Source organism: Camellia sinensis, chromosome 1, assembly GCF_055761805.1.
Source record: "Camellia sinensis isolate YWXY chromosome 1, ASM5576180v1, whole genome shotgun sequence".
Taxonomy (NCBI): Eukaryota; Viridiplantae; Streptophyta; class Magnoliopsida; order Ericales; family Theaceae; genus Camellia; species Camellia sinensis.
In genome coordinates, this window is record NC_138961.1 from 68,747,742 (window position 1) to 68,759,726 (window position 11,985).

Consider the following 11,985-nt stretch of genomic DNA (forward strand, 5'->3'; position numbering starts at 1 on the left):
AATTTAAAGAAAAAAAATTATATGCCTGACATATCTTTCAAAATTAATTACAAATTTATGAAAAAATATATGATTTTATTTTTTAATATTTATAATATTTATTACTAATTTAAAAATAATTTTCTCAACATTCACTGATATGAAATTATGCCAAATTTAAGTACAACCTAGAAGGAATTTTATGCACTTCAAAATGAAATTTAATAAATTTCATAATTATGTGACAGCTATGTTTCACATAAGTAACAAAAAACATGAAGAGCTCTCTTGAGCAGTGAAACCCAGGTGGCCCTTTTTGTCACATGCTCTGTTTATTAATTTATTTTTTTTCTTTTTTCCTCCCCTTTCTTGTGCTGTGCGCAACTGTACTCTCTCCTCTGACAAATCCTTTTTCCTGCCCTTTTCTTGTCTTTTCCCAGTTGCCTCCTCTGCTCTGACCTCCAAATTTCCCAGACCAATATACTCTTTCTATTCCTCTTCTCATTTATTTCCTTCTTGAATCTTCTTTCTTTCTGGGTTTTGCTTTTCATAAGCCTTTTGTGGGTTGGGTTGGGTGGGGTTGGGTTGATTTCAATTACCCTTTCCAGAGTTTTCTTGTTCATTCTTGGTTGTCATGATTGTGATGGGGTTGTGTTTGGTTTCCAGGAATTTGCTTTCTCTACTTTAAATTTTTCTTCTTTCATAATCTTTTTGTGGTTTGGGTTGATTTCAATTTCCCTATCCAGAGCTTTCTTGTTCATTCTTGGTTGTCATGATTGTGGTGGGTTAATTGCGTTGTGTTTGGTTCCCGGGAATTTGCCTTGTCTTGATTTCTTTCCATTCATGATCGGATCGCCCATCAACTTTTCTCGTCTGGGTTTCCTCTGAATTCTGATTCCTTTATCAAATCTTTTTTTTTTTCCTTTTTGGATTTGAATCACTCTCTTGATCGTTTCAGTGCCGGATTTCTGCGATTGAAATTGCCATCTGGGTTTTCACTTAATCACGTAATGCAATTTAATTAAGGTGAGAAATCAATGATTATTATTTTTTTTGTTTGAGTTCCTGGAGTATTTTCGATGTTGGGTCATTGTAGACTGTGTTTGGATCTTTGATTTATGAATGGATTAGTGAGACAAAGAAGAGAAGGAATTTGTGGAAAAAAATTCAGCTTATATATTTTATTCAATTTTCCTTTCCTTTTCTTTTCTCTCCACAGTTTACTCACAAATCCAAGATCCAAACACTAATGTTGTGTTGATTTTGGAGTGAAATTGAGTTTGTTTGAATTTTTCAGCAAAATGTTGAGATCAGAGTTGTGTGATTATCCACTTATCGAAATGACTGTGTTGCTGGGTATATATTCAAGAATATCTTGAGACACTGAGATGGATTTCTTATGAATTTATTGAACAACTATGTTGGTTCAAAGTGAGATTTGAATTTGTTTAGTTGAAATGATTGAATTATTGGGGTTTCAAGATTGAATATCTATGGACTTGTGGAATTGTAAGCATTTGAGATTCTTCGGTACCCATTTGAATTCTATTCCTTGCAAATGTGTTGCTTTGCTTGTCATTGCTTTGGTTCTTAGATCTGTTTTGATCCCTACATTCTCTGGATTTTGTGGGATTGAACATGACAACAGCGTTAAAATGTTGATCCCAAATGATTCCTTGTCGTTAAATTCACAATTTGGAATTCGAAAACTCAAGTTCTTGGAGGTTCCTCAAATCATATGGGGTTTAAACAATCAGAAGATTGCTTTTGCTAGAGCTTGCCTGACTGCAAGAATGTTAAACCGAACCCTTTTGATGCCGAGCCTAAGTGCTTCGTTGTTTTACAAAGAAATTGATCTCCTGCGACCCATTTCCTTTGACAAGGTCTTCCAATTTGAAAGGTTCAATTCGCTTTGCAACGGGTTTGTCCAATTAGGCCAATACACAGATCTTTCAAACCGGTCTAATGTTGTTGAGCTTCAAAAGGGAAGTGGAAGGAAGTGGACGGTTGAGAGAGATCTAGATCAACTGAGACAGTTTAGCAACGATCCATATGACGGGTATGAAACAATTCGGATAGTTGGGAAAAACCCATTTCTGTGGCACGATCACTGGCCCGTTAAAGATTACGCCATGGTCTTCGAGTGCTTAGGTTTGGTAGGTGAAATATCCAAAGAAGTTGATAAAGTTGTCTCCAAGATTAGAGACATAGGAAGAAAAATTGTTTCGGGGAATTCTGTGTTGGAGCCAGTTCCTTATATAGCAGTTCACATGCGGATAGAGAAGGATTGGATGATTCACTGTAAGAAAATGGAGCAAAGATCGAACATTAGCGAAATTTGTAGCAGCAAGGAGGAGATTATGGAGCGAGTTGGGAATATTGCGGGACTGAAAAGCCCAATTGTTGTTTACCTTGCTGTGGCCGATAGTCTTCTTGAAGATGACTCTATCTTGGACGGTTGGAAGGAAGGTTTGCTTCCCTTTGAGAAGAAGAAATTGGGCGTAGCAGGAATTTACAAGAGGTACCCTTACCTCATTCAATCAGCTATTGATTACGAAGTTTGCTTGAGAGCCGATGTGTTTGTAGGAAACAGCTTTTCGACATTTTCCAATCTTTTAGTTCTTGAGAGAACACAAAAGATTATTAGAAGAGGCGTTACAAGCTCGTGTGCTACGGATGTAAGGTGGCCTTCCTATGCCTATAATATCTTAGCCGAATCGAATGGCCCTCGTAGATGGATGACAAATATGTCTGCCTCAAGTCTACGCGCAATTAGCTATGGTTCAAATGAAATCTCTTGTTAAAGGTTGGACACATTTTGATCAATTAGTGTAGATAACAGGGCTTTTGATTTTTGAAAATTTTGTCGATCCTTCCGGCAGAGATTGGTTGGTGCATATTTCAAGGATGATTCTTTGTGTAAAGAAAATTGATGATAGAGATCACAAAAATAGCATTTTGAGGTATGGTTGTTTGTTTGTTATATCTTATACTATGAACATTTATTTTATTGTCATATTCTTTGCAAACATTTTAAAGAACATGTGTTGTATCTTTAGTACACTTGTCATTGAAGAAACAATGAATTTTGAATTGATAGAAAGTTTTATGACCCTTTAAACTCTTAGAATCGAATTCTAAATCAATATGGCATTGTTGGATGCTTCTGATCAATAAAATAGGAAGACAAGAACCACCAAGACAAGTATAGTGATTCGATCTTTTGATTACCTGTTTTCTTGGAAAACCACCTTTGGGTTGTGCAATTCGATCCCATTTTTACTTTTCTTTCGAATGTTTTGCGCTACCGAAGAAACTGAAAATTTTTGAAACCTTGAATATCATGGAAACTGGAGAACTAAAAACAAAACAATGCTTATTCACTTCATTCTGTGTCTGTTTATAATTGATGTACTGAGAAACATAAGAAAACTCGTGATCATGAAGCTGATTCAATTGGATGGTAGTAATGATTTTTTCTTTTTACTTATTTTTCCTCCGTGATTTAAGTGTGGAGCATAAATATTCTAATGTAAAAAAAATGAAAAATAAAAGAACTACCAATTTTCTTTGCTAACATTCATTCCTTAGAGTAACTCCCATTGTTCATTTAAAATATGGCAATGCCTAAATTATAATTTGACATATTTACAGTATCAAAATGTTAAATTTTGACAATGTTACTCTACTGGTGCAAATATCATTTTGATACATTTAGATCATTTATTTATGTTTATTGAATGCCTTACATTAGATCAGTCACTTTGAGAAATGTAGCAAAATGAGTTCAATTTTTGCAGTTGTGTATAAAAAGGAAGTGTCTTAACTTTTTTCCTCAAGTGTGTTAGTTAAAAGAGAAGGGCAATTCTACTATACACCCCTCCTACTATATGCACATTTAAATTATGTCATTTTCTTCTGTAGTTATGATTAATTTTCTTTTTTAGTTGTAAACTTATTTTAGTTATGGCTCATGAGATCTTTAATTATACCTTATGTGTTGTTTGGTTATAATTTTTTTCTTTTTTAGTTATGACTTGAAAAGTATGAAATTATGTTATTTTTTTCTTTACTTTTAAGGTGCACACGGTACAGTGTGCATCATAATCTTTCTTGAGTAACCTTTGCTCATTGGATTAAATTCTTTATTGGGTGAGTTGAGCTGGCACAAATAGGTTAGACAAATCACTAATGTTGTGTTTGAATTATAAAATTGGATAAGAATTTAAAAAGAAAAAAGTTAATAAAGAAAAAGTTTGTCTTATTTAAAAATGAATAATGTTTGAGAGCTCGAAAATCTCCCTCCCCTCCTAATCCCCCTAGTGCCCAAAACGACGTCGTTTTGGGCATTATTTTTTTTTTATTTTATTTTTCTTCGTCTTCTTCCATGTTCAGTCGCAGAGAGGAAGAGGGAGAGAAAGAGAGAAAGTGAGAAAGAGAGAGAGAGAGAGAGAGAGAGAGAAGAGAGGTCCCCGTCGTCGTCGTCGTCCAGCCCAGCCCGATCGCCGCCCAGCCCCCCCGTCGCAGCCCCGCCTCTGCCCAGCCCCGCCTCCGCCTCCGCCTCCTCCTCCTCCTCTCCTGTGATTATGGCCCTCTCCAGTTCCTCTCCTCCTCCTCCTCCTCCTCCTCCTCCTCTGCTTCTGAAAAAAAAAACAAAATTAGGGGGATTCGGGGGAGCTCATTTTCGAGCTCCCTAGCATTGCCGTTTAAAAATTATAACCAAATAATTGAAAAAAATCAAATCAAATCAAACCATACAATTTGATTTGGATCGAATTGATTTGTGATTTTTTTTCATTTTTTCCTCCACTCAACTTTGTTGCCTCCAAAGCAATCAAGGTACCTAGTTGGTGGATTTAGAAAAGGGATTTCTTGCTTAACTATTCCTAAATTATGGTTAATTTTTTTTTTAATATTTTATTTCTGAACTATCAATTGAATTGATGTAATTTTCAGTGTTTCTCATTTCATTTCATAGAACATATTTAAATTTTAAAATGACTCTTTTGCTAATCAAATTAAGTTTTAATGGTTACTGATTTAGACAATTGTCTCTAATCACATTAACTCAAATTAGAAAATTTGAAAACTAAATAAATAAAATTGATAGTTTGAAAATAAAATAAATAATAATAATAATTTAAGAGAAAAGTGAAATTAACCGATGTTATTAGCAACTTTAGATGATTATGAATTTATGCATAAAGTAGATGACCTTTTGTTTTTAGCTAATTTATGAAAAATGATGCTCTAAGACCATCTTCAATGGTTCACTAAAACTGATATCAAATTCAAATTTTGATGAAAAAATCACTGTTCACAGCTCTAACGGTGGTACCAAATGAATATCAAATTGAGATTTCATCAAAAAATTCATCAAACTGACGACGAAATACTGATTTCACCAAAACACTGTTGGTGACCGTTGCAAGGGGGACCGGGTCGACCAGCCGGTTGACCAACCGGTCAACCAGTAAAAGATTCAAACAGTTCAGAAAAAAAGTTCAAACCGTTAAAAAAAAAGAAAAAAAAAAATTTGCCTAACCGGTCGGTCGACCACCCGGTCGTCCCGAAAAAAGTTCAGAAAGTTCAAAAAAAAGTTCAGACAATTCGCGAAAAAAAAAAAAAAAAATTTTTTTTTGCCTAACCAGTCAACCGGCCAGTCGACCACCCGGTTGTCCCGGGATAGATTTGGTGAAAGGTGAACCGTTGGAGTGAGTGGTATCAAATTTGGTGAAATGGGTCATTTTTGACTCAGATTTGGTGAAAAATTTAAGTCACCGTTGGAGATGCTCTAAGTTCACTCCCAGCTCGAAAACATCCAAGGTGGTAAGTTGTGATTTGTTGCAAATTTTTAAACCAAGGATATGTTTGGCATGTAATTTTAAGACTATTTTAGTTACAAAAACATAAAATAGACTAAAAAATCATAAGACAAAATATCATATCCAAATCATAATTATTTTATTTTTTCTCACAAAAGTCAAAAAAATCAAAAAAACTCATCTCAAATAAGACTTTTTAACCCCAAATTTAAAAAATTAAAAAATCAAAATATCAATTCACATCTCAAACGAAGGCTAAATAGCACAACTCTTAAGCAATATTTGGTTCAAGAATTGAAAGTCATTTTTATCAAAAGTCGGAATATCCAATCCCATGTTTAGTTTGATTAAAAAAAAAAAACATAAAAAGAAAATGCACACTACAAATAAAATCTTAATTTACAAATTTAGGAGAATTAACATAAATACAATTCATCATTTGTATTCTATCATTTTTGTCTAGTTAATTTTATTTACATTAATTTTACTCTCTTTTTTAATTTCTAAGTCACAATTTTTTAATGTTTATTTACACTAAAATTTATAAAATTTAAAAAAATTAAAAATCCGCAAGCCCACAAACCCGGCCTTAGGAATGAGCCTAGACCTAAGGTATTGTATCTGGGCCTGGACCTGAGCTGAGCCTGAGCCGGACCAATTTTACACCCATTTCAAAACATTGGATAACACATCTCAATTATTTGGAAATTTAAGGGAGAGAACCACAATAAATGAACATGCTTGTTTCATTGATTTTTAATCTGTAATTCAACATATATTTTTCAATTTTCTTTTCTATCCTCTTTGAAGAAGAAAGCAAATCATGATGCAACAATTCCTCACCATTAAAGCAAGGACATTCAAGTTCACAAAAAGGTCATCCAACATAGAAATCACTATCCCATTTAAAAAAAAAGAAGAAAGAAAAAAAGAAAAGAAATCACTAATGAAAACTACATATCAAAGTACAAGTGCCCACTCTGTGTAGTCACTAAAAATTAAAATGGAGTAAAAGCGTGTGAGACTCTCTACCTCCTCGCAGCGTTTTCCACGAAACAAAGCGGCTTATTTCCAGTTTCTGGAACGTTCCAGCGCTACATTTGCTTCATTGAATGTATTAATCATAGTAGTTGTCACTAATTACCGATACAAACCTTTCGAGCCAAGGAAGCTGATGAAGATCCTTCATTGCATCGACATAAGAGTCTGTACAGCGAGGTGGCGATTGATAAGGGTGATGATCGCTCAGACCGAATCCACCTGCGAGGAACCTCTGGATCAGCGCCAGCTGTGATCTCTCTTGATCAGTGTAAGCATCCATAATCATGGGGAGTGAGTCAAACGAATCCCATGCCCATTGTTCGGATTCTTGGGTTGGGTGAGCGACCAAGTCCTCGGAGTTGTCTTCATCCCAGAATGCACACTGACATGTCTGTTGGCTGTCTCGATAACCAGCACCGCATGAGTAACAGAACTCGTGCCCACACCTGCAGACACAAATCACATAATCAGAACTTCAAAAAGTGAAAAAAAACACACACACACAATAAAAGAGAGGAAAAGGGGGTGGGGGAAGTGGAAAGAATCACCATCACTTTTTTATGTATGTATCCGTACTTCTTAGATTAATGTGTTGAGAGAATTGTTGAACATAGTTTAAGGTCAATATTTTAGGGAATATTGTCTCCCTCAAATGATATATCATAATAAATTTCAATCTGAACATATAATCCATAACAAACCACTCTTGTTTTACAGCCGTGCATGGGCAAACACAAAAAGAAAGCACATCCGCATGTCTGGGCACATGGACATAAAACATAAATACAAATGAGAGAAAAGGTAATAGCAGAACACAAGCATTCTCTAACCGAAAATTGAATTACATTAAATTCCCCTTCTATGCACCATGGCTTTGACCACCTCTCCTTGTTGGTCGGCATCTTTCCACCCAAGACTGGCTAATAAACACCAGAAAAAGCCCAGTCAAAAAGCCATCTTCCATCAATGTAAAGAGATGAGACATTGAGTAATCTCCAAGCAAAGGAGAGGAAGGAAACTTTGGTGGGAACTGGAAAATCTAGTCCACTTTGGTGGATATCTCTACAGTTTTTTCCCCTTTTTATTAGGTCTTTTTTTTTTTTCCTAATAGCTGATACTCCAGACTAGTCATCTATGTTACATGGGCTTGGGTACAGCTAATAAGGACGGATCTAGGGTTTTTGTCTAGTAGGGGCATAAAAATAATTATAATCAAAATATTAAAAAAAAATTCACACTTCTTACATGCATCTTGGGTACAGTCAGATGCGAGTACGTGTCCAAGTGTCAAGTTCATCTAATTTTCATGCACAATGACACCAAGGCATGGGTAAATTTCATACTTCTTTCATTTATTTAGGGTAAAAATTAATGCTATTCGCAGACTAGCATAGAGCATTTTGTGCATAATTTCATAGTAAAATGTTGGGTGCATGTGCAATAGCATGATGGAATGCATCTCACACCCTAACCCAAGGATCCAGTTTGACACAGATACTTCACAAATTTAGAAGTCCATATTGCATAGCTTTTCATAAGGTTTTTGACCCTCAAACAAAAATAAGGTGTGAACAGTACTGCCAAAATATTGTCATCACATACTACTTTGAAGGGTTGGTTTGAAAGAAAATTAAAAAATCCCACCATAAATGGATTTATTAAATGAGATTATTTTCATGTCGTGCAGGTATGTAACGCCTTTCTTTCCTTCACTGCTCTAAAGATACATTTATGATTTTACTTCAGAGCCAGACTGCTAACTTGTCTAACATGCACGCATGTAGAAGGGCGACCCATATGTAGAAGAGGGAAGAAAATTTCTATTTAAACTTACTTATCCAACTTTAATAGTACATTTAAAATAATACCGTTTAGTTTCCTTTTTATAGTAGTTTTTTTTTTGTTTCGATTTTAAGAAGATTATTATTTTTAAATAAAAAAGAAAAACAGCAGCGTCTATATGTCTAAAGAAAGTGATCTTACCAACAAGTCATGTGGTAGCAACCATGGATTAGCTCAATCATCCGCCGGCACTGTTGGCAGCGCCTCCACCTATTGCTTTCTGCCAGACGATGCAGAGTAATGTCAGCTGCATCCCTCTCATCCAGAGGGAGGTTTTGATACTCTTCACAGCTCATCGAAGAATGCCAAGGGACCCCACATTCCACACAGATAAATCTCTGACAGACCGGACACTCCACACAGCTGTTATCTGACTGACTCGATGAACTCGCCCTTGTCGATAAGCATTCAAGAGGATCGAGGAGAACTGAACAATTTGGAAAAGGGCAATAAATTTTGCCCGAATTGAGAATGTTTGATTCTGCAAGGGCTCTCTCTAACATTTCATATGAGGCAACCGGAAGAAAAGATCTGCATTCAGGGATGGAGATACAATATTTGCATCGTAACTGAGGACATCGAATGGGGACTTGAGAAGATTGCACTTTCCCATCGACATAGGTTTTCATACAATGGGAACAAAACTTGTGGGAGCATTTCAATGTGATAGTCATCTGCAATGGCTTCTCCTCGCAACATATCGAACACTTTTCAAATGATTCATCTCCCTCAGCAGGAAAAGAGACAACCCCAATCGCCACTTGGGCCAAGCATAATGGCCTTTCTAGGTCTATGTGGGGAACCAACTTAAGAACAAAGGCTTCCAGATCTTCCGCATGTTCTAGGATCCTTTGCCTCAATGCTAGGAGAAGTGGATTATCGAGTTTCTCCCCATTAATAATCTGTCAAAAAGTCATATCACTTTGAGACGTATGAAACAATACACCGAAAATATGTTGGTACTTGGAGATAATTAACATCAACATAAAAATTAGAAAAGAAAAAAGATACCAATTACTGCTCAAATTTTTTTCTTTATTGTTTAACTTATGAAAGGTAATTTCAAGAATGTTTTCAAGCCAACCAATCAAATGGATTACACAAACAACCAATCTTTATAAATTTTGTATCTCAATCATAGAGATGTATAAGGGCATAATAAACGGGATAAGTGATCCGATTTTTTTTTTTTTAATGGAACTTAAGCATTCATTAAATGCTGGTTTTGCATTTCATTTAAACCAAAAACTACAAAATATTGCCTGGTCAAAAAGCCATATATCTCAAAATAACAAAGAAAATAAAAACCATATCAACAACTGGGTAACAGACACAAACAGGAAAAAAAAAAAAAAACCTCTGGTTGACACAAAGAAAGATATATGTTCAGATGTTTATATTCAGTCGGAAACAAAATTTTACCAACATTTAGATCATAAAGAAACTACATTAGCAGCAGAATTAATTGCATCAGACTCTAATTGAAGAAAGTATGGTAAAAAACCGTAAGTATATATTGAAAGCTGGATTAGATGGCTCACCTGATTATATAAAATCTCAGAGTCGGTACAAGCAAACACCCGCACAATCTTATTTCGTGCAGCCTCTAACAGACCATCCATCAAAGCTAAATAGTTAGCAACCGATTCATCTACATAGAAATCAAGCTTTTTCTGTACTTGAATCAAAGGAACATTAGCTGATCTTTCCATAACCACCCCAATCCCGGAAAGCCCAGTGCCACATTCTCCAGCCTTAGCTATCGATATACCCTTGAAGAACATATTCACTGAACCTTCATCAAGAATGTCCTTTGAACTTTCCTTCGCTGATTCTTCCCTCTCCATCAATTCATCTTCATCTTCGCAACAACTCCGGAAATCTTCTTCTTCTTCTAATTTCATTTCTCTACCCGAATTCACGACAGACCCACAACCAAAATTTGTTTGCTTCTCCATTTTCACAAACTTTAAATAAATGAAGCTGTGATTAACATCAAAATCTACTGAAACCCATCAACAAACCAATCTGGAACTCTCAAAATTCAGCATCTTTTTCACCAAACCCACAACAAAAAAGATTACCATCAAATATAGCTCTTCCCATATATGTGAATCAAACCCAATAGAAACCCATCAAAAATTCAATCTGAAACGGAAACATCAAATTTTACTGGTTATATCTACAGAAAAAGAGGCCCCCCCAAAAAATTACAGAATCAGAGACCAATATAAAAATAAAAATGTTTCATTTCTTGATCTAAAGAAAAAAAAAAACCCATCAAAATTGGATCTAAATCTACAGATTATGTTCACCTAAAAATCATCAAGCAAGAAACCCAAAAAAACACAGGAATTGAAGGGTCTAAAGATACAAAATGATTCTATGATGTTCTATTAGGAAACTTCAACAAATCTAGGAGACGTATATATAATTATTGAATAAAGCCAAAAAAATAAAAGACAGATATAAGAAGAAGGAATCAAAGGAAAGAACAGAAGTGAAGCTTCCACACCTTATCTGAAGGAATTTGATCTGGTTTTCTTTCTTTTGGATGGAGTGATTTGCAGACAAAACAAAAGAAATGGAATGATATGTATTTCTCTTATTTGTTTAAATAATTTAAGTAAAAAAATAAAAAAAAATGGAGAGAAATTGAGAGAAATTTATTTATTTTATGAGCCTTATTTTTAATCTTTTCAAAAGTGGAGAGATTGGGAGAGAAAAGAAATTATTGTTTTCATAATACTAATTTTGTCTTTATAAAAATAAAAGAAATAAAATGATTGAAAATATAAAAAGATTATTTTGATAATATAACATAAAATAAATTTTTTTTTTCTTAATGAAATCTAACCAAATAATAATGAGAAAAATTACAATTATTTTTTTTTAATTTTTTCCTTATCTAAATAATAAAAAAAAACTATAATTATTTATTTTCTTTTATTATTTAAATAATTTTTTATTTTCTTTTCTCCCATAAGTTCCAAAACATACTGTGGTCTCCGAAACTGTCTCCAAAATGCTATAAAACACCAAGGATCCTCTAGAGTGAAATTTTCCTAAAGTTTCCTAGAGTGCTACATTGTGTGGTTGAGATTTACTGACAAGTCACATCAGAAAAATTGATGTGACTTGCCAGTAAATCTCAACCACACAGTATAGCACTCTAAGAAACTTTAGAAAAAAATCACTCTAGAGGATACTTGCTCGCTATAAAAACCCTAACCTGACAACTGACTCTTTACCAAGATTTGTTTTTCTAGAGAGAGAAAAACGGAGGATAGTGAGAGAG

General features: G+C 34.6%; 2 protein-coding genes across 2 annotated transcripts; one reads left to right on the top strand and one right to left on the bottom strand.

Moving 5' to 3' along the window:
• The first annotated feature begins 269 nt into the window (after positions 1 to 269).
• LOC114256595 (O-fucosyltransferase 23) lies at positions 270 to 3,093 on the top strand. The gene is made up of 2 exons (XM_082879080.1): positions 270 to 1,005; positions 1,277 to 3,093. Exon 2 carries the CDS (start codon positions 1,473 to 1,475, stop codon positions 2,781 to 2,783), a length of 1,311 nt encoding a protein of 436 aa, XP_082735206.1. The 5' UTR covers positions 270 to 1,005; positions 1,277 to 1,472; the 3' UTR covers positions 2,784 to 3,093.
• Positions 3,094 to 6,532: 3,439 nt separating this feature from the next.
• LOC114256594 (E3 ubiquitin-protein ligase RSL1) lies at positions 6,533 to 11,283 on the bottom strand. Its single transcript, XM_028196246.2, has 4 exons — positions 11,203 to 11,283; positions 10,229 to 10,835; positions 8,829 to 9,589; positions 6,533 to 7,291 (listed from the first exon to the last, which is right to left on the bottom strand). The coding sequence occupies exons 2-4, from the start codon at positions 10,643 to 10,645 to the stop codon at positions 6,922 to 6,924; spliced, it is 1,548 nt and encodes a 515-aa protein (XP_028052047.2). The 5' UTR covers positions 10,646 to 10,835; positions 11,203 to 11,283; the 3' UTR covers positions 6,533 to 6,921.
• Between the last annotated feature and the right edge of the window lie 702 nt (positions 11,284 to 11,985).

What these genes read in the sequence shown, in the direction of transcription:
- LOC114256594 (XM_028196246.2), bottom strand. Translation starts at nt 10,645, where the DNA reads ATGGAGAAGCAAACAAATTTTGGTTGTGGGTCTGTCGTGAATTCGGGT. An exon ending in CTGAGATTTTATATAATCAG is followed by an intron (nt 9,590 to 10,228) that starts GTGAGCCATCTA and finishes ACTTTTTGACAG; the next exon opens with ATTATTAATGGGGAGAAACT. An exon ending in TGCTACCACATGACTTGTTG is followed by an intron (nt 7,292 to 8,828) that starts GTAAGATCACTT and finishes TTGTGTCTGCAG; the next exon opens with GTGTGGGCACGAGTTCTGTT.
- LOC114256595 (XM_082879080.1), top strand. Translation starts at nt 1,473, where the DNA reads ATGGACTTGTGGAATTGTAAGCATTTGAGATTCTTCGGTACCCATTTG.